We start from the raw sequence: 22,521 nt of genomic DNA on the forward strand, positions 1-22,521 counted from the left end.
AGCACTGCCATGCAATGTCCCAGGGGAAAAAACAAAACACATTTTTTGATGGTTGCTTGTACCATCAGGCAAGCAACACAATTTTGTAAAAGGACAGGTATTTTGGAAGAAGCAATGCCCACATGAAGAGCTGTTCCTAACAGCATCTAATACAAAGTTCAGCAAGGCAAAGTTCATCAGTAAATCAACTGCCACATAAAACAGAGATAAACAATTAAAGCAGCAGGAGTTCAGCCTGCCACCCTAGCTGTGCCTGGCAGAGGCATAAGGAAGGAGAGAAAGAGTAACACTGATTACTATGGAAAGAACTATCTGTTTCTTCATCTACAAGAGAACCTCCAATTTCACTGACTTCTTGCAATTCTTTTCAGTAAGCTGCTTTTAGTCCAGTTTCACAATACCCTGTGTTCCCTACAGGTGTTTCCTTAGGGATTTTTACCCAAGTGTTATAGGTGGGTGTGTCCATCTTAATTCTCCTCTCTTACTTCTAAGGATTAGGTAAATTTCATTTCTTTAGGCATCCAGTAAAACTTAAAATTAGTAGTCCCTTGATGATCTAGACAAAGTGGAAGTGGGATACAACAGCCATGATTATCAATTAAAAACAAAAGTTTGCCAATATTGAAGAAGGTTTTAGTGCTAACCACTAGAAACATACATTCTGTGCATACTGCAGAAATTGTACCTTATGCAAGTATAGTAATGGGACTAAAAAGCTTTTTCCCAGAAACTCTGCTTTTTCTTTTCTTTTTTAATACACACATGGATTTTTGCTTGTTTTGCAAAAGAAAATTTTTTAAAAACACTAAACTCTTAATAAAAGCAGCTTATTTTATATATATATATATATATATATATATAAAAACTATTACAAGTTAAGACCAAGCATGTATTCTAGAAAAAGTCTTCATGTAGTTAAACTTACTTTTGGGGTAAGTTTAATGACAGTCTAAATGATCAGTGGTACTCCATACAAGCTTAGGTTGAAAATATTAAGATGGTTCCTCTCGGACAGCTTAAGCACTCACTGACACTCTCAGACCTACTTTTCAACTTTTCATTTTGAAACACTTTCTCAATGCATACTCACTTTGTTTTTGCTTTTAATAGAAGATATTTAAAAATAAATACAACATAAACCTTTTTTTTTTTAATATTCATACATTTCTGCTGGCACAAAATCAATTTTTAGTCATTTCAGTTAAAAAAAGGAGAAGGAAAAAGAAAATCTGGTTGATCCTAACCTATTTTTCAATCTTTTTATTTTCCTGCCATAGCCACCACCCAAGCTAGTTATCTGGCACACAGGCATACCACTAGTCCCACGCCACTACTTTCTAATTGGGACTGTCAAAAATGATGGCACTAAGACCACAGGCTTTTTGGAAGGATGAGTCACCTCTGAAGTGTCTTAATACTCCATCCACAGTGCCAGAGCTCATTTGTGCCTCTTGGCTAGAGACGAAGCTGTGGCCAGGGAGGAATTGCAATGTACAGTCTCATAATGCACAGGAGGCTCGTTCTCCCACTGCCACTCGGATTCTTCCTGAAACAAACACTCTAACTCCATCTCCTCAGTATTCCCTAAACCCCCTAGCAATTCTGCAGTCTGTGCACCTCCACTGCTTTGCTCTCTCTCAGGCAGCTACTAAGCTGCTCCCTTGCTACCTCTACCTTCAATTTCTCCTCCACATCTGGAGCACTATTTCACAGGCACAGCAAAAACAACAGGATTAGGAGTAATTCCACCAAGCAATCAGGAGAGGTCAAAGTGCTGGGCATCAGCTGTCACTCCCAGGCTGCACTGACACCCTAGCAGGAGCCCACTGGGAGCCAATAGCACCTACTGCTCCAAGCAGCTCCAGCGCACAGGGTCAAATGCTCTCCAGAGATCAAAGGCAAAGGTTCAACAGAAATGCCTGACTGAGCCAAATGCATCACACTTGGAATTCTCCTAGCAGTTGATACCCATCAACTCTAAGCAAAATATGCCCTGCCATAGGAAAAGGCTGGAAAATGTCCTCTTCCTGACTAATTTCATTCCATACTTCTAGTATTTTATCGATTTCCCTTCTCGCAGACAATCACTGTGCATCATATATTAAGAATGCGTGCTCCACTTGAGTACAGCAGTTTATTCTGGTGCAAATGTTCCTTAATGTGCCAGCTGCAAAACTGCATCCTCAAAGACCTTTCTCCAAAAGTCCTCAAAACCCAAGTACTAACAATGATATACACATGAAATCACTTTTTTTTTGGTAGTCCAAGTCTACTTCCTTGAAGGAGAAAGCTAAAAATTTTGATAGCATCATTTGTGCACGTCACCTGACAGTACTGTCTCTTCATTTGTGCCAGACTTCTGCATTTCACAGAATATCCTGAGTTGGAAGGGGCCCACATGGATCATCAAGTCCAACTCCTGACCCTGCACAGAACCACCCCCAAGAGCCACACCAGGTGCCTGAGGGCACTGTCCAAACACTTCTTGAACTCTGTCAGGCTTGAAGCTCTGACCACTTCCTGGGGGAGCCTGTTCCAGCAGCCAACAAGAAAAGCTGAAAAACCTTTTTTCTAATATCCAACCTAAACCTCCCTACACAACTTCAGGCCATTCCCTTGGGTCCTGACTCACTATGCTGCTTTAGCAAGAACCTAAACCTTCAAAATTTGTAACTGCCAGTTGTGGCAACCAAAATCACCTGGATTAAGGGGCAGGTGTACAAAAACCCCAAAACAAAACAAACAAACAAAAAAACCAAAAACAAACAAAAAACTAACCTCCAAACACAACAACAGTCAACATCTGTCATTGACTGTTATGAAAGGCATCTTTTTACTCCTAGCTTTCAAATGTAAGAAAAGATTTTTAAGGAAACTCGAAGCTTTTTGACAGGCTAGTACAAATACACATGACTTTAATTGTGTTAAAGTCTGTGGCCTGAAGCAGTACTCAAGTGTCTACTACGCTGCATTTCTTATTTCAGAATCTGATCCAGAGAGACACAAAACAGCATGAAGCAACCTGCGGAAGCATCCAAGCAATCAGAATAGCAGGAATCGTAGGGTGAAAATTAAGGAGTTGATAATGATCTTCTCCTCGCTCAGGGCAGCTGCAAACCTATGGACCTAATCAACCATTTCTCATCCACCTCTGAAGTAGCTCTTCATAAAATTTACTATTTTGACAATGTCTTTCACCTCCATGCAAATTTCTCTATTTGTTAAAGCTAAACCTAAGGCAGAAACGGTAAGACCACATTCATCTCCCTTGTGCACTTGCCACAAGAGCAGCAAACCGAGAAGACCACCCCAAAAGGAAGATCTGATGATGCACATGCACAGGAAGTCCGTTAACAGACTGTTAATACTTCACTGCTTTTGTTGTGTTTGCTTTTTTCAAAGTAGGTTAACAGGCTCCCAAGGAGCCCACTAACCTAGAATCAAAAACTGAATAAAACAATGTTTCGGAAAGAGACTTTCTCCTTTATGCACCAAGATTATGAACTCCCTATACTTCCCTCATCTCTGGGGAAATTTCTGATTTCTCTATCTCCTTTAACCTCTGCTTATCCCATACATTAAGGTGCTTTGCTTCTTGGGGCTTCACATCAAATTACAGTAGCTTCAGCTGATTTCCCCAGGGCATGCAGTCAGACAATGAGATGAAGATGCTGCAAGCTTCAGGTTTTGCTGCTACAGGAAAAGGAAATCCCCATGATTTCACCATATAGCAATGTAAGCTACAGGAATGAAAATTTATCCAGAAATAAACTAAGAAATTCTAATCTTTCCAAGGTACCTTTGCTGCCTCTTTTTCATGAAGTCCACACTATAACATTCCTTCAGTTTGTAAAGCGCACACAGGTCTATGTATGTGTTTACATACAGCAGCAAACCAAAATAGTTTAGAAGATGCACACAAGCCAGGATTTGTTCAGGCAAGTTTCCTGAAGCATTTCAGTATGACAATAGAAGGATGTTTCCACCATGCAAGTGAACCTCTACAAACTTTACTCCCAAAAAACAAATTCATTTTTGAAAATGAATAATTACTAGAAAAAAAATTTAAGCACCTGAATGCTGTAAAAAAACCCCAGTCAAATCACTTATCACTTTTTCCTCTCTGAGTCTCAAGAACTAATTATTTTCAATATTTTTATTATTGCCATAGTAGCCAATTACCCCATCCACCTCCAGAGAAAAATAGGCAAGTAGAGAATTTTTTTCCATCTAAATTACATCTCTCTGACTACTAAGGAAACAATCAGAAACAAACTTAAGCACAGCACTAGAGACTGCTTCCTTCTGACTACCTCTCAATAAAGAAAGCATGCAGGTAATAAAGTTACACAGTAAAAATTCTGCATCCAAAACATAATAGCTCCCAGATGAAAAAAAAAAATCAGAAACTTCTGTATTTGTGCAGGGAAATGCAGTTTTCAGTAGTTTACCCTTCTTTTCACAAGAGGAGGTAAGAAAAAAAAAGTCCCCTCTGCAGGTAGGAATTGGGGCACTTAGGCAAGCACAAGTAATCAGCACCAGCTGTCAGCAGCCACGGTAATTCTCACATCCTGTTTCCAAACCATCTTTGTAATTCCCACGGAGATGAGGCACAGGAGCCCTAATGTGATGCTGGGCTCAGATGAGAAGGCTCCCAATGGGGCAGCAAGGGGAAAAGCCATGTGAAGAAGCATTGCAGTGCAGGACAGACCCATCATAACCATCCCGTTCCCGCTCCCCAGGCTTACTCCTTCTGCCAGCTCCCAAGGCTTGTGTGTTATCAGATCTGTTTGCTCTCAGAACTAAGCTAAGGGCAAAGACTGGAGATAAATGAGAACAGCATTTGTGGCTGACTGCTGCCATCAGAAAACAGTGCTGTTCCACATGTTTGTTTTAAGTCTTGTGATCTTTCTGGCTGGCATGGTACTGAAAGCTGTAACCACATTAACACATACCAAAGGAAGGAAGCGTTTCACTGGTAGATGTCCAAGCATTTTAACCTGGACGCTCAGAGGAAACAAAATGCATATTTAAAAAATTATCTGTGATGCTATTTACCCATCCCTTCCAAACAGAAGGCCTGATATTAACAGAAACCACAGAGTTGTGGCTATAGTTTTGAAGAGCTTCATTATTTATCTGATTTCAAGACATAAGGGTAGAATATTTATTGTTCCATAGCAACACATTAATAAACCTTTGGCTTTAAATTTCCCTCACCTCTTTCCTTGCCTTGGTGCAAATTAGCACTCCAAGACTGCTTACATTTACAAATTTTGTAATGGACCACTGTTCCTTGTCTTAAAAAATTAATTACAAAATATACAACAAAACAATTAATAAACATTTAATTTTTTGTGTGAAAGCAATGAAGAGTAAATTCATCTTAGAGACAGGATTAGGAGAAAATGATGCAAGAAGGTATTTTGTACTTGCATATGCAGAGCACAGGTTTTCTGGTTTTGCTAATAAATCAATATTAACGTTAAGTTGAGAAAATTGTAAGACACAAGTAATAAAGAACTATTTAACACGCAGAAGAAAAAAGTAATGTTTTAGTAGTGTGTCCTAATTACACTTTGGTATTTCCTAAAGCAAAAACCAAAGTGAACTTCAATGCTCTTGTTTCCATTTGAGTTTAGCTTACCTCTGCTCTTGTGGATGCTCTTCCACATCCTCCTCTGAATCAGCCTGACAAACAGAGAAAATACTGTGTAAGAATCTCAGAACTGCAACATGCTACGCTGGACATATATACCACTTTAACTCCATCACAGATGGATTTTCATGTGACTTGTTAGCAAAACAAATTCAGAAACTTAGAATTCCTATAACTCCTTCACAAGTCAGGTAAGGTGGTAGATGGATATCTTATCTGAGGTTTCAGCTCATCTTGCAAAACATAAATGGTGACTTAACCTAGGTACTCTGCTGTTTCTTCCCAAATGCTGACCGAACAGACTCATTTTCCATTTATGCATCTGTACAAAATCCTCTCACACACAGAATCTAAAGCCAACAATTACCCTGAAACTACAGAAAGACTATTTCCTCTACTTTCAAATTTTCTGCCCCATCAGTAAATTTCAATAGCCAGTACCTGGGGAAATAGGATGCAGAACGCCTTGAAATGCAGATCACCTGTCAATGCCAAAAGCAAAGGCAAAGTACCACATTCCAACTGGCACGGTGAGGTCCCAAACCCAGATCTTATCACTGATTAGCAGAATGTACAGAAAGCAGAGAGAGCAGAAGCTCTGAATACATCATCTTAGCTCAGCTGCTGCACTCAGGTAATTTTCAAGACATGCAGCTGAATTGTGTCAGCTTGCAGTTCACCACTAACCACTTTGAGCTGTCTACAGAAATGAACTCAAGTGTTGGTTCAATGAGCTCCCTGCAGGAAATCCATTTAAAACAAGGAGGTAGCTACTCTGAACTGGCCAAGATCTCCAGGAAAGCTTTAGGTACAACTCAAAATGAAGTGTGTTACAGCCACTCAACCCCTGCTGATGAAACCAGGGACAACTTTAGAGCAATTAACATTTTTCAGGAGGAGGTCACAGTCATCCTGCCAGGAACAGCTGGTGAGCTTTCCCAGCTTCTACTTCTGCAGGTGATGGTTCTACAAATTCTACGAACTAGAGACCTTAGCAACGAAAAGGTAAGGGGAAAAAAATCTTTTAAAATTAAAAGGCTGTACTTTCCACCACCCCTCCTACATGTTTCCCACATAAGCATATCACGGAACAGGCCCCAAGCCACCAGCTTTGACTTTGCCTATTTTCACCACATACTGGAAAAAAAAAACATCTGTAAACACAAAACATCTTTCTACAGGCTTCAGATGCTTAAGCACATCAGGCAGTCTGACCTGCCTACTGAATGGGACAGGCAGCAGGATTTCTGAAGACCTGAGCTTCATGAAGTGAGGAAAAACGACAACCACACTATGGCAGCAAATATGCTGAATGCTAACATTAATGCTAATAATTATTGTGCCTAAAATAATGACCTTATGGATAATACTAATACAGATCTTGCCAAAAGCTACCAGACACATCTGAACTTCCATCTTTTGTCACAAGCAGCTCATACAAGAGAAGCAGCACAGCCTCCACCATTACATAACCAAATCTGGAACAAGATTGACAGGGAAGTACAAGTTAATTTGAGGACTTGACAATCTTTCTGTATGCCTGCCCAGAGGTTGGAAACACCATGCTAATTGTCCAGGATCTGCAGGACACAACAAAGCTCTTCAGCTCAGATCTACTTAGAGGTCCCAGCACCTAGCCCCCATGAAGACCCAGCCATCTCCTCTAGAGACCTTGCAAAGCCTGTCTGCTAGACTTCACCAGGATGGCATGATACAAACCCATCACATTTTCCAGCTTCTCCAAGCTCCTTTTGTATTTTTAGGACCTCAGTACATTACCAAGCAGAACTAGAGGACTCCTTATCCACCTTCTCCAGAAACAGCGCCTCTGTCACGGCCAGATAGCAAGCTATCCTCATTTTAAATGGCTTAGTTCCTCCTTTAAATGGCTTAGCATCTGCCAGGCATCAGAAACCTGGGTCTGTGTCATTACACTGTGCTCACCCTTAACACTAGCCACCTTACTATTTCTCCTCTTCACTTTTCACCAAGCAACAATGAAGCAAACTTCCCAGTCTACAGTGCAGCCACAGCACATCTCAACTGTGCAAGGAGAAAAAATAATTAAAAATCACCTTCAACTCTGATCACACACAGACCTCAATGTTCAGCTTTCTCCTGTCTTCACTCCTCTGTGTGATCCAGGCTACATGTGCATGAAGGTTGAAGGTTTACACTGAGGATTTACAGAAAAAAAAAAAAAAAAAAAGGGAAAAACTAGTATTCTCAAACTACAGGACTACAGGGGGAAGGAAGGCAGCAAGACCTCCTGAAAGTCAAAATGCAGTTCCCAACAGTCTACCTATGAGAAGAAAAAAATTCCCTTCCTCCTAACACTATCCTGAATATGGGGCAGGTGCATATCTTTGTTGGAAAGTCCCTGAAAGCACCCCTCTTGTGTCACACAAGTCTCAAGAGCCTGAGCTGACAGCTACTGCATAATCTGCATGGCCATCCAGCCCCAAGTCCTATCAGCACCATCCAGAAGCTCAGCTGGTAGTCTGGAGAAGCCTTTTAAAAGCCCAAAGAGGAACACAATTCCCACTCCAAGCCTGTCTCAGACTTTCACACAAACTGTGTGTCTTCAGACAAACCCTGCTTTGAAGTAGGTGACTCTGTACAACTAATTTGTGCACAGCCCATGGGCTCGTTAATGCCACACTGCAGTGCCGCCTATCTCTGATGAATATATGTAAGATCAAGGTCTTCATCAGCTTTCAAAACCAGCAGAACAATTAACCTTATTAGCCCCTGAGCTGCACTGAAGAACAGAAACTGAAGACAAGCTCCTACTACTTGGGAAAAGAGAAAAATAACATCTTTCAAACCTGAGCAGAGCCTTTTAATGAAAACTCAGCCAGCAGTTCTGTATTTGTTCAGTGCCTATAACAACTATGATACAGTAAACACTGCTGTATCTTCCTCTAAAATTCAAACACCTGAAACAATGTCACAGTAAAGTGAAACAAGAAGTTATTGTAATCTCCTTAGAATATGCAACCAAACTGAAACATTCACAAGGTGTTCCTCTAAGGAAACATCTTGCTCGTCTCCTACATGTGACACACAGGAACAGCAGAAAACCCATCACATCAGTCAAGCACTGCACTGACACCAAAACACAGTTTGGTACACACTGACTTTGATGACTTGCTGTCATTTTCAGCTGTGATAACAAGAACTAAAATTTAACCTTCATTACGTCATTTTAAGGTAGTCCCTCCCTCTGAACTGAAGGGGCCAAAGTGAAAGCGCTCTGCAGGTACCCAACCCGCCTGCCCCTGCCTTCAGATGCTCCCAGTAACCACCTACATGGTTTCTCACAGACAGAAACACACAACTATGACTCTCTGATACCTCTTTTAAGTGGTGGAGGCCTTGAACAACAATTGCCATTTGTATTTCTTTCCTACACTTGTATGTGTATGTTATGTTTAAAACATAACTAACTGCCCTTCAGCTTCGCACTGAAGTGCTACAACCTGGCTGTAAATATCTGGAGCTTTTTCAGCCTTTAGTGGTGAATGGCTTGGGTGTCAAGTCTCACATAAAGGAGCTTTTCTCTCAAGCATTTTACTTGAGTATGTATTAACAAGTTGCAAACAAACATGCAAAACCACAAAATTATAAGGGACCTATAAAAACCACAACTGCTCTAATCAAGTCTCTCACACTCAAGATTTTCCATGTCAAAATCCCACTGGTTTTCAAAGAAAAATCCAGCTGCCCATCCCAGGGACATCTGCTATGAAAGGGAGGTTAAGAGCAAGGAGAAGGAGAGCAAGGCCAGTGGGTGCTCCGTGGTTACTCCACGCTTCACACCACCTTCAACAAGAAAGAAGAAACGGGCACAAGGGAATACAGCCACCGCATCCGACTGGGAAAAACCAGCTGGTCTCAGAGCTAAAAAGGGAATCCAGGAAGAAACATTGAAATGCTGGAGGAAGCAGCAGACCAGTGGAAGACAGTCAGCAGGCTAGATACAGCCAGCTCCCCCTCAGCCCCAGCATGCGAGCCCACACACACCATCACCAACTGCAGCGCTCCGGGCACCCTTCGGGCTCGGCTGCAGAGCACGAGCAGTAGGTGAGCCATCCCCAAACAGCTCTGCAGCCTTCAGAGGAAGCCAGAATCAAAAGCCCACAAGCCCGAGGGGAGGAGAAAAAAGGAAAAGCACAAACACGTATAAGAGGGAAGCTGGGAGGGGGCACACGAGAAGCACAAACAATGAAAGGGAAGCAAGAGGAAACAGAAGGTAGAACAACCAAGCGGGGTGGAGGCACGGGGGCCCTGGGCGGCTGCGCTCCAGCATGCAAATTCATGCAGTTCACGTAGACAAAGCGATGCTGTGAAAGGCCTAGAAAGCAACTACAAATATTAAAACGCTTTGTTTCCCCTCCCTCACCCCTTAACGTGATGTCTTTATTCGCTACATGCTCCTGGAACAAAAGCACGCGCAGGCAACCGGATGGCTGAATGGGTTACCAATCCACCCAACTTTCATCCTCACATTCTGCAGGCAGCAAGGAATGCTCAAAACTGCTCTGTCACAGGCAGGCAGTTGATGATGCATGGAAAATAAGATAATAGTGTAAAGCCATGACAGAAAGAGAAAAACATCCAACAGACAGCATTGGTAACCCGCCAGAAACAGGCTAAAGGGCTGGCAGACAGGGCAACCTAATCCATTTTCCTGCTGAGAGCAGTTGGAAGGAGGTGCTTTGGCAGACGATTATGCACGGCTCCTTCCCTGGATTTTTCACTTCTGCAGGTGAAATCCTCATTGGTGCCACACTCCCTCCAAAAAGAAGCAGGAAAAACAAAATCAAGGGGCCAGAACAATCCTCTTCCCAAAGTCTTCATCAAGACCCATCTTCAAACATGGGAATGAAGCAACTCTCGGATATTCCCTACCAAACAACATTTATTAACCACTCAAAAGCAAGGAGGTTCTCCCTACACCCTCACCATCACATCACCACTGCTGTGATACATGAACACTGGGCAACAAACCTCATCAAGGGTTTAACTGAAAAATTCTGTTCTTGCAAGAAAGAGAACATGGAAAACCTCCTTGTAGCAGTAGTAGGTCAGACCATTTTTTAAAGTGAAACGTGATCAACAAGCAATAAACGTCTTGCAAGTTTAAACACCTCTCTAACAAAGGGCAGCCAGATGTTAACAGATGTAGCGACTTTCCACATCTCAGGAACTGATGCTGGCTTCTCCACTGATGCCCCTCACCATCCCAGCAGTCACTCAGGAGGGCAACGATGTTGACACGTCTTTAGAACCTCACAAACACCAGCTGGATGGGCAGCCCTCGACTCCTTGGGCATCCACGGAAAAGCCATGACCAGCCACTGCGCACCAGTGCCACCGCTCCAGAAAAGAGGTGCTGAAAGGGTCCCTCGCCACATCCACAGCGACTCTGGGAAACCTCTTTTCCTCCTCACCACAACAAATGGAAAAGGTGGTTTCAAATGTGGCCACAGGGCTAAAGCCCAACAAGGGCTGGGTAAAGCCCAAATCCACATTTGGATGGAAACAAAAGAGTAAGCATCAGGGCCTGTAACCAAACTTTTGTCTTAAAACCTGTTTGAGGAGCCTAGTCCTTCCGTTCAGCTTGAGGAGGCACTCATGCATCAGATGCTGCTGTAGTTCTCAAGCTCAGAGGGGAAAACCCATGCAAACCAGTAAATGCACCACTGGTACTCAGAGACCAGCTCATCTGACTTTAAACCTCCTAAATCAGCAAGCCTATTGTGATTTACTTCTCACTCCATCACAACTGAAGCCAGAAGACTTCTTTCTTTCCTGCCTGTAACCTCTACAGAAATGATGGAGGAAGAGCAGCCTCAGCTTTGTCTTCACTGCTGCAAGAACTGAGCAAGACCATATGCTCAACTATGCCAAATTCACGGGTCATTTATGCCTGGTTTTTCTTTAGCCAAGCTAAAGCATATTTTTATGAGGATGCTCAAGAACAAAGTGTTTTCCAAGAGGACCTAATCTCCTCAGGAAGTAAACATCACGTCATCATCACTCAATTGCAGCTTCGCTATGAGAAGCAACTAAAAATGACTACATTACACAGTTCTACATCTAATGCATCTTAATATCTCCACTGTAAAGAACGCAGATGCAAAAGGCTGTGCTCCTCAAGCGCAGCATCTCTGCACAGCGACTCTACACCTCCCCTTAGCTACTGCCACATCTGCAACAGGCAAAATCTCAACAGCACAACAAATGTATCTTATAAAATCATTTGGACATACAATAGATAACACTTCGTAACACCACAGTACAAAATGCTGGGTCCTGGGAAGCAGCATCAATTGTTAGCTAGCTAAGAAACAGCACTTCTGCTATTTTTCCCTACATTAATGGGTGTCAGTGGCTGAGCACTAAACAGAGAATGATATATGGGCTTAAGACAAATAAATTACCCGGTTTTGCCCCTCATATAAGATGATGTCCCTAAGGACTGCTTCTTCCCGTTTATGAGCCTGGTGCCTGGAAGTCTAGAAGGCCGAGCTCAACATATGGCAGAGTCCGTCAGTGGGAGTTAAATGACTGCCTCAAATGCCATAAACTCCAGACCCGGCTCCCAGCGCCCCTCCTCGCTCACCAGCCCCACCGGGCATTGTACCATATTGGCTCCTCTCGCCAGCACAGAATTTATCACATCTTGTTACTGCCCAACGAAAGTGGCTAAACAAGACAAAAACAAACTGCGCTAGAATGAGAGGAACGGCAACATAAATGATGTGTCATTTGAGGGGGGGAAAATGGCTTCACCTGAGCAGGCCTGAGATATAAATATATGCATATTCACGGCAGGCCCGTCTGGTGCGTTCCGACCACAAATGCACTAGTTTAAAATAAATAAATAATTAAAGGGGGGGGGACCCCAAACAGAAAATAAATGAAGCCGAAGCAGCACGCCGCTGGCGCAGGCTGGGGGGCCGCGGGGCCGGGGCTGCGCCGTGACAGCAGCGGCGGGCGAGGCCGCCCCCGCCCCGCCGGCCCCGCGCCCGCCCGCCGGGCCCCAACACCCCCGCACCGCCCGCAACGGCCCCGGGCCCTCCGCGCCCCCCCCCCCGCGCCCCTCACCTGGGCGGGCAGCAGCAGCTCCCCTTCCTCGGCTTGCCACAGCTCCACCACGCCGGGGATGGGCTCGATGGCTGCGGGGGCAGAGAGAGAGAAAGCGCGGATGGGCAGGGGGCGGGCGGCCGGAGCCCGCAGGCGGCGGCCCGGGGCTCCCCGCGCCGGGGCGGGCCGGCAGAGACGCGTGGCCCGGCGGGTACCGCGGGGCCGGGAGGAAGGGAACCGGAGTCGGGGGGAGAGGTGAGGTGAGCCGCGTCCCGGCCCCCTTTGTGTCCCCGGGCTGCCACCGCGGCAGCCGCCCGAGGGACGCCGACGGGGGCGGCGGCTCCGCTCTCAAGCCCGGAGCGGGCAGTGCCGGCATCCCCGCCCCGCTTTGCCCCGCCGGTGCTCTCACCTTGCCCCTGCGCCTCCCCGGGCCGAAAGCAGGGTAGGAGGACGTGGAAGACGCCGAGCAGGAGGTTCATGGCCGCGGCCGCGCGGCAGTAGCCGCCGTGCTGCGGGAAGCGCAGCCCCGCCATGCCGAGCCGCGCCGCGCCGAGCTGCGGCTGGGGCGGGGCGGGCGGCGACGGGGGCGGCTCCGCGGCACCGGGCACCGCCCCCGCCTCAGCGCGGCTGCGCCCGCCCCGCCCCGCCCCGCCCCGGCCGCGCACATGGCCCGGCAGCAGCGCGGCCGCCCGGCCGCTCCCGGAGGCGCCGCAGCCGAGTCCCCCGCAAAGCTAGAGGGAGGCGGGAGAGGCGTTGTGGGAAAGACGGATCGGTTTTGTGTAGCTCGGCCGTGCGGTCGGACCGCGAGCTGCCCTACACCCCGCCCGCCCTTAGGCCCGTGTGGGATGTCACCGCGCCGGGGCCCGGCGCTCCCCGGTGATTTTAGAAACAAAAAAGCACGAAGGGAAGGAACCAGGATGCCGCGCGAAGGGGGAGGGGAGAGCGCAGCGAGGAAGGCGGGGACGCGCGGTAGAGGGGAAGACAAAGTCCCCGATGTGGTGGTCCTGTTGCACAGGATCGTTATCAGACGATCGTTAGGACCGGAAGGAATCTCTGCACATCATCGAGTCGACCCCCTGCCAAGGCAAGGTCATCTGGAGCAGGTGACACAGGAACTCAGTATTCCTTCACTGCTTGACAGCACTGTGTGTTGAGGGTCGCTGCTGCTGTTCTTAAGCAACAGTGTTTTGGTCTTAAGCAACTCTTCAGGTGCCTGTTGGATCTCTCAAGGAATTACACGGTGTTCGCAAAACAGAAGTGTAGAACAGAGCCCAGAGGTAGTTGTGAAGGTCACAAGGTTTTAACATGCATTTCACATACCCTTCTAATTGCATTTTAAAGTGCTTTTTTAAAAGTCCTTTCTGCTAAAAAAAAAAAGCCCCCTCAGATGCCTTAATTATGGGAAAAAACTGTTGTTAAACTAGTTCTGCAAACCTCAAGGAGAAAAATAAAGCAAATACTCTACTAACAAGGTTTGCACAGGCCCCAGATTGCATCTGGTTCTCCCCTTACCAATCACACATAGTAACTCACACAAACACTGGCAGCATGGGACTGGGTCAGCAAAGGCTCATAAATAAAGCTAAAGAAATGACAAAAACCATTTTTAGCCCTGAACTGAGACAACACATGAGGACATCTGGGACCTTGGTCCCCAGCGGTGGGAGGTCACCTGCCCAATGTCCTTTCTGCTCAGTGCTTGGAAAAGCTTTTCCCACCCAGAGGCCATTCAGGTTTGACTGGAGATGCAGGTGGGTCTCCACAAAAGAAGTGCCCACTCTCTTCCTGAAGAAGACTTTGGCATTTGATGTTGCACAATCACCAAAGTACAGCTGGCAACGAAGCCTTGTCTCCTGCCCCTATCCTCCTCTTTTTCCTGCTCCCTAATGGTTAGACAGGTCTTTTGTTTTCCACGCTGTCCCCCTGTGTCTTTAACCTCATTTCCTGGGCTTTCCCACACATGGGCAGAGGAACACTGTGTTCCTCTGTTCCTCCACCTGTGTCCCAGAGCACGCCAGGGCTGGCAGAGAAACACAGCCTTTCAAAATAGGAATGGTTGGATGTTTCTGTGTCGGCTAACATGTGTCTATGCTTGGACAGGTGCCTGAGTACCTCCTTTAGAGAAAAATAGAGTACCTCCTCCTTATATGACAACCCCATCCAGGGACTGCATGGCACCATGAACGTGCTGTGCATTCAGTAGGGAACAGTTCCCATTGCTTCTGCAACTGCTGGTTCCAGTTGGAGTAGTCGTTTGAGCCGTAGAGTAATATTATTTTAACTTACTAGCTTTTCTTGATGAGTTTTTAAAAAGTTGTGCCAGCTTGAGTTGATGATTTTTTGCCTGTCTGAAAGTCAACTCCATTTTCAGTGCCTGCAGGAAGGGGTCTGGCAAGATAGAGCTTGGGGTTTAAAGGGAAACTCCTAGGCAGTCTTGGTTTAGCTAAGCAGGTTTAAAAATGTCAAGTGAGAGAGTTGGCCTGAGCTGCAGTCCAGGTTGGGACAAGACTCACCCTGGAAATGTTTCCCCCTTGCTCTGTGTAAAGCAAGGGACAAGTTTGCAGCTTTGGAAAGGGCTGGGGAGCAGGGGAAGCAAGGCTTTCTTCAGTCATGGTAAAGCCACTTTTGCCAATCTGAACAGCAGAACACTTTGCTTTCTGGAGGCTTTTTCAGATGCAATGGGCAGGACTGGGAGGAAATCAGGGCCACGATGTGATTGCATGGGGAGATACTTGTTGTGTAACAGGCATCAGAGGAGAGCAGGCAGCCTAATTGCATTGCTGCTCCTGTGCCTCTGTGCATCCCTTTACCAGCAAAATATACCTGAGACTCTTCCTCGGGTGTGAGATGAGATGAGATGAGATGAGATGAGATGAGATGAGATGAGATGAGATGTACTTGATGCCATGTATGTGGAAATACTCCATTTTAGACCAACTTCGCTCTCCACGGGTGAGAAGGAGCTTGGTGTGAAAGGGGAAACAAAGGCTGCCTGGCCAGTCCCTGCTGGCCCTCTTTGATGGGCTACCATGGTACTCTTCTGTTCCTCAGAAAATACTGACTAATCTGGAGCGAATGGATTCACTCCACTCACCTGGCAAAGCAAATAATTGTTAAAACATTTGGATGAGGAACTTGTTGGATGATGCACTAAGGGGGCATGGTCCAGCTTGTGAACCTGGTGCAGCACCTCCTGCTCTCTGCAAACATGACACTGCTCTTTGAAGCTCACAGACGTATTGATGATGCTGTTTTCCAGCTGGAGAAGATTCTTTTGAGGCTGTAGACATACTTAATATTCATGCAAAACAACTCCTTGCGCTGTTGTACTTTAAAATCTTTGACTTGTTTTTTCAGGAGTAGGATATGCTGCTGAAATATTTATTTTTACTGTTTGTCTTGCCCTTGAACTACAAGGAAAAGGAGCTAAATTTTACCTACAGCAGTCTGGAAATAGTGCTGTAAACTTCTGCAAATCATAAAGCACACAGAAATTAATCCAGCCCTAAATGCCATTACAAATCCCCATTACTTGCAACATGGGAATAGTTACTTACCTTTCAAAAAAGATGTGAGACTTTACAGAAACACTAGGCAAAATTAATTTCTGGGGGAACTGAGCCCAGCAGAAGACTTTATAGTATGCAATCATATCATTTGCAGCCATGTATTGCACCACATGCAGTCAATGCTCCACGTAAGTTGAGCATATTTAGGTATTTCAATTAGGTGCAGTTTGAGAGGCAGTATGCATGAAGGTGGTATATTTTCCTTTTAAAAGCCCCAGTAAAGTGGTCAGCTCACTCTGCAGTGTTACCTCCACCTTGCCATCCCCAGCAGGGAAAGCAGCAGTAACAAGCCCCACTGGCATGAGCTGATATGCCCATCCTGGGGTCTGCATCAGGCTCCAGTGGAGCTCAGGGCCTGTCCTCCTCCCCAGTGGCCTCCCTCCCTTGCCAGGTTCCTGTTATCAGCCCCATGGCTACACATCCCCACGCCCGGGGCCAGCCCTATCAGCAAGTGCAGCACTGGGCAGTTCCCCCTGATAAGGCTACAAATCCCAAAGAGAGATCGAGAGGTGATAATGCCTTGCCTTGGGTCATCTCCTCGCCCAGCTAGCTCATTCCGCCCCAAAGGACAGCCTTTCCCCAAACACCCCTGCTGGGCGACCAGGGCATTCACCAAGGGCTCCGTCCCACACAAGGACAGCCAGGTCCTTCAAACCTGAGCGCACACCTGTGTGATCCCCAAAGACCAGCGCATGGCTGAATGCACAGGAAGGGGAAAAAAAATTAGCGAGAGAGAATCTGGCAGGGTACAGCCATAAAAGTCTGCTCGGCTGCCCGCGGGACAGCTGAAGATAAGCAGCCCTCCCTTTTCTCGCTGGCATTGGCCCCGCTGCCTTGCTTAGCCAGCCGGCGTTCTGGGAGCAGGCACTCTCCCTCCAGCTCAGTGTTTGTGTAACTCCCAGCAGAGCGGGGCTGCCATCTCCGCCAGGGCCCCTCTGCATCATTAGAATAATAAAACTGTACGGGAACAAGAGTTTCTCTCTTCCTTCTGGTGACAATTACTGTCATGCGCTCCACCACTGCACGCTCCCCCTCGCCCCCCCATTCCGAGCAAAGATTCTTAGCGAAGATTGTGAGTGCAGCTCGAGCTGGGCTGAGCCTAATTCTTTTAAAGACTAATTCAGCCTGATAAGAGTGTCTGGGACAAAGCCTGCCCTGGCAGCGTAATTAAAGAAGTACAAATTGTTTCTAAAACCACACGCTGGCAGAATTTTTACAATTAATGACCAGTTGTCTCTGCTGGGGCTTGTCAGGGAGGAATCGCTCTCGTCTTACGCGTCCGATCTGGGTCAGCAGCCCATCCATCGCCTCTTTGAGGACGGGAGAGCGAACAGGCAGCGGCACTGCCTCAATAAGCTGTTAATGACACCGCACTCATTACTGCGGATCACAAACATCTTGTTTCTAAGCAGAATTTTTGCCAGCTCGCTTTGACTTTCTAGGTTGTGATTAAACACAGACAGAAAAATAGGGTACTTACCTGGCCTACTTTTTTTCATTTTCCCTCTTCTCATGCATTTTTGATTGAAAAAATCTGCATGGTAAAGGAAGCATCTGTATGATCACACAGAAGGTTTGATGAACATAGAACAATATTACGTTATTTGAATGGTGCAACTTCTGAAATATTGACAAGAAAAGCAGAATGGTTAAGGGATCTATTAAAAAAAAAAACCCACTTGCTCTGGAATCTCAAGTATACATACATACATATATATATGTATATATATGCCAAACTCCTCTGTGTACTGAAGAAGAAAGGATAGTAAATATTTTTATTTTTAAAAGCACTGTTACCATTGTAGTATCAATCAAATGCTAGGTAATTAAAAAAATATGCTGATGTGCTCTGTCCTTTCCTTGCCCTGCTCTGCCTACATTTTTTAGCACATACACTGCATCCACTTGAAAGCGTGGTGGATCCTTGCACACAGCAGGATTTTGCAGTCTCCTGCGGGACCCACCATGTTACAATAGCGTTCAAAGCTTTATAAGCTTCATTTGGTTTCAGCAAGCCTGCTGGAGCATTGTCTGTGCTTAAAGAGGCATTTAAACTAAAGCGAAGCTTTGAAAGCTTCAGAGACAATGACGCTGGACTCCCTAAACCCATGAGTTCACTGCACGGTTTGAAGTGATGGCATCATGTAGAAAACATGACACGCTGCTCTGAGAGCCTGGCAGTACCTAGGCACAAAAGAGGAGGGGGAACAGAAAATCTGGGGTGCACATTGAGTTTCTACCACTGAAGGTCACGCCGGGACCAAAGGGAAGAAAAGCATTCTAAATTTTTTTCTGCCTTTGAGATTTGTACCTTTGCATATTTATTCTCTCGTTCTGGAATGATTTCTAAGCCATTGATATGTGTGTTTCTAAGCTGTTATGAATAAAAGAAAACAACAGCCAGGGCACACACAATAAAAACAAGGCAGGATGCAGCAGCCATGCTTCCACAAGATGCCCAGCTTTTGGTCTAGGTGGTTTGCACATCCCAGGGCTGTTCAAAAGGCAGAATTTAATGCAGAACTACACTACTTACAAGCTCAGGGAAAGAGCAATAAAACAGGTAAAACTGTGGTTTCCCAAAGAGGCACTCATTTTTCAATGTACAACCCTGCTTGTCACCATTTGTAGGTAAGGGCATGCAGTTTGCATAACCACAGTGAGAAACTGCATTGGTAACATCTCAAGGCAAGAGGAGAAAATCCTCTTGAATCCCAAAAATAAGCATCCACCCTACCCATGCCACCTCACTCAGGTGGTGAAGGTTACAGGTATTCTTGGGCTGCAGTGGCATGAAGTCCCCACTCCTGCCTTTTTTTTCCCTGGCAAAACGCCCAGTGCTCTTGATCACCAGGGAAAATGACAAGGAGAGGGAGATCCCCCAAAAATGGCAATGATCTATGCAAAAACAGCACCTTGTGGATCAAGTCAGCTACAGGATGCCCATAAGTAGATTGAGAGGACAGTCTGTAGCAAACAGGTGTAATAAATACCATCTTTGTAAAAAAGCCATGGTGCCTGGGCAGGTTTAGAAATAAAACAGTAAAATAGGATTTCACAGCATGACAAATGCTGTTCAGTAATGGCTGGGCACACCTCAGCAGCACTCAGAGCCATGTCGTGTCTCGCAGGCTGCATCTCATTCCTAAGACCACAGCACTTCATGGGGGCACAGCTGCAGGCAAAGCTTGATGGGCTGGAAAAGGACACGGTGTGAGCCACGGCAGAGTTACCATGTGCCTAATTTTCAATTTTGATAGCTGTAGAAGGTTTTACTGGGGGTAAAATGTCATCTTATTTAACCTCAGTCCTCAGCCCAGTGGAGCCATTTTTCACTGCAATTGAAAATAATGAACATAAACTAGTTGGAGGCAGATAATGGGCATGGGAAATTTGAGCTCAAAGGGGTGAAGCCTGGACAAAGTGTAAAGCAACCAGAATCAGTTTAGTGCCACAGCACATCAGAAAAAAGCACAGCTGTCAAGAATGCAGCACTTCCACATGTGTGCAGATGCTCTTATGGGAGGAAGACGCATTGATGACATTGAAAAAACATAGCACAAAAGTAAAACACATTTAAAAATATACCCAAATTGGAAACAGTACTGTTAGAAGCTTACTAAAACACGGTAAACTATTGCTGTAGCTATTTTTTTCAGTCCTGAAGTGTTACTATAACAAAAAAAACATGCTGATGAAATATAAGAGAACAGCAATGCCAAACTCCTGGAGAAGTGAATGGCAAATTTGCCAGAGCTGTGCTTCCAAGACTGCCTCCACATCCAATGGTAATGGGTCACAGATGTTCTCTTTTCACAAAAAGAAGTTGAATGTGTTTATTTCTTTCATGCTACCGGCCAGAGGGCAGTTAGGGGAGCAATTGGAAACCTGTGAGTTGCAGTTACTTGATTGAATAATCTGTTTGGAAAAAAGATGTTGCCGTGCAAAATTCTCCTCTCCCCTCCACCACCCTCCTGCCAGTTTTGACAGCACATAAGAGTTTCACTTCCATCCAAAACTGAGAGGGAAATTTAGGTAACCCAAAACAACGTAATGTGCACAGTCTGTGAACTACCAGGGATTTTTCATGCCACAGACATAAGGTCACCTTTTTTTTAACATGCCCAAAGAATCCAGGGATCTGGTTGCTGCCCAGCTCTGTGCCAGGGCATCACGATGCACATGCAGGTCAGGCTCTCCAACTGCAGCCAGGTTCTCTGCCTGCTGTGTGAGAGTTGCCATGAGGAGGGATCTCCTCTGGGCATGGCCTGACCTCTCAGCTCACTTATCTGCTGAAAACTTGTGTGGCTGCAGCCACCAGCTTGTCACCAAGTGCTCTCCTCCAGCACCTAGCTCTTTCCTCATTTAGGGAAAAAAAAGCCACAGTATAACAAAGGAGAAAATAAATCCCTCCCTGAGGACAAGGGGTGCTATTACAAAGCCTTCCTGACCACCCCAAAGCATTGGCATTTAACACCCAGGCTGCATGGGCAGCAGTGGTGTGGGTGACTGGGTACTTAGAGCAGTACAACTCAAATGACACGAGGACAAGAAAGCTCATGGTTCCCATACTCAACCCACAGCATGAACAGTCCTTTCTGGATACTTACATTGCAGAGCAGTAAAATCTAGGCAGGAGTGGAGCATCTCATGGCACTTCTGCAATACAGGGTACTGAGGTCCTCTCCAGAGGCCCAGCTCCATCACCACTGAAGTCAAACATCATGTGTAAATGTGGGATGCTTCTTCAGGGGTGGCAGGCATGGGTGCCCAGCTAGAGACAAGCTTTCCTCCGAGGCACAAACAGACATGAACTCTGAGTGGTACCCACAGACAGCTCAGCCAAGGGTAGGGAGGCAATGCTGGGACAGGAGCCACAAGACTTCCCTCACCTGAAATGGTCTGGTTGCTGAAGGAGTCTCTGCAGAAGCCTTTGTCATGTGCAGATCCCAGAGCACCTTGGGGAGAAGAGAGGCCCAGGCTGTCCTGAGAAGAGCTGAAAGAGTAATATTTCTGTCTAATTCCTATAGCCAGGAATCAGCCTAGATATTTACAACTTTCTAATCGACTTTTGAATGCTGCCTAGAAAAGTGCTGCAGAAAATCAGGAGATCTGGAAATTTTGAAGACTTACTTTATTTCCCAGGGAGCAATTTTAGGCTTGTACATTTCTTTTCACAGATCTGCAATTCCCTGCAACTGTAATTTCTATCATTGTCTTTCAAAAATGACACTTGTACAGCCTCCTTCCAAATAATTGCAGGAACTTTCTGTTCATTAGGGGAGCATATTTTCAATGCACAGGTCTTCACCTCACAGCAGCTCTGCCCTTTCCCCAGGGAAGTGCAAGCATTCAGCTGCTGTACTAACATCCCAAGGGCTGTGGCCCTTTGCTCACAGCTATTCCCAGTGGCATGGCACTCACAGCTGGACAGGAAGCAGTTCAGCTCCAGCACACTCTGGATGGGAACCCATGCACATCATCAGCCACAGGAGCTGGATGCCTCATTCTCTGCCTGCTGTGCCAAAAATGTACTCTGCCAGGTGCCTGAAGGCCATGCAGGATTGCTTTTCCAAGCCTGTTGTATATGCTGAGTGATATTCAAATGAAATGCAATATGCTGCTCCTCTACAGGCCTTGATAAGACATCAGACCTCTGAAAACACCACATCTGCCCTAGGAAATACATTTTGGTTATTGTAATGAATTATATTTTTACATCCAAAATCTGTTTAGTTTCCAGCAAGAAATCAGAAGATGGCTAACATGAAGTACTTCCTTAGATTCTGCCACAACAGCTATCCGGTGGCTGGATAAATGCACAAGGACTTTCTTCAGGTCACTGAAGACATCCCTACAAAGAGGTTACCAATAATAAGTTGTGTTTCTATGTAAAACTGTTAGGCTTTTAACATTCAGAACTCCAGCTTTGTTCTCACCTTTCTGAAGCCTTATTCCTTATGCTGCTGACTGCACACTTGCACTTACATGTTTTCTTATTTTTTTGGCTCAGTGGAGCAAACAGTCAGCTTTTCCCTCATTCCTGAGGGATATCAGGTTACAACGAATGTTGTTCTGCTATTATATACTTACCCGGTGGCGTATTAAAAATGCATATTTTCCATTTGAATTTTCTCCTTGCCAGAGTCAGGTTTAAGGCCATTTTTCTTCTCTCACTTGCTAGGTACCGTTAACAAG

The 22,521-nt window shown here is 45.6% G+C and overlaps 1 protein-coding gene across 3 annotated transcripts in view; it reads right to left on the reverse strand.

The window, feature by feature from the left end:
• The window catches only part of TMEM131L (transmembrane 131 like), a 79,971-nt gene extending 66,684 nt beyond the window's left edge, over positions 1 to 13,287 (reverse strand). For all 3 annotated transcript variants that reach the window (XM_054293646.1, XM_054293651.1, XM_054293643.1), the window contains exons 1-3: positions 13,164 to 13,287; positions 12,776 to 12,846; positions 5,648 to 5,691 (exon numbers count right to left, since the gene is read on the reverse strand). In XM_054293646.1, coding sequence (XP_054149621.1) covers positions 5,648 to 5,691; positions 12,776 to 12,846; positions 13,164 to 13,287 — 239 coding nt within the window. The remainder of the gene's footprint in view (positions 1 to 5,647; positions 5,692 to 12,775; positions 12,847 to 13,163) is intronic.
• Between the last annotated feature and the right edge of the window lie 9,234 nt (positions 13,288 to 22,521).

The sequence above is a fragment of the Melozone crissalis genome, unplaced genomic scaffold (assembly GCF_028551555.1).
Source record: "Melozone crissalis strain CALT ecotype California unplaced genomic scaffold, PUWL_Pcris_2 ptg000006l_1, whole genome shotgun sequence".
NCBI classification, from domain to species: domain Eukaryota; kingdom Metazoa; phylum Chordata; class Aves; order Passeriformes; family Passerellidae; genus Melozone; species Melozone crissalis.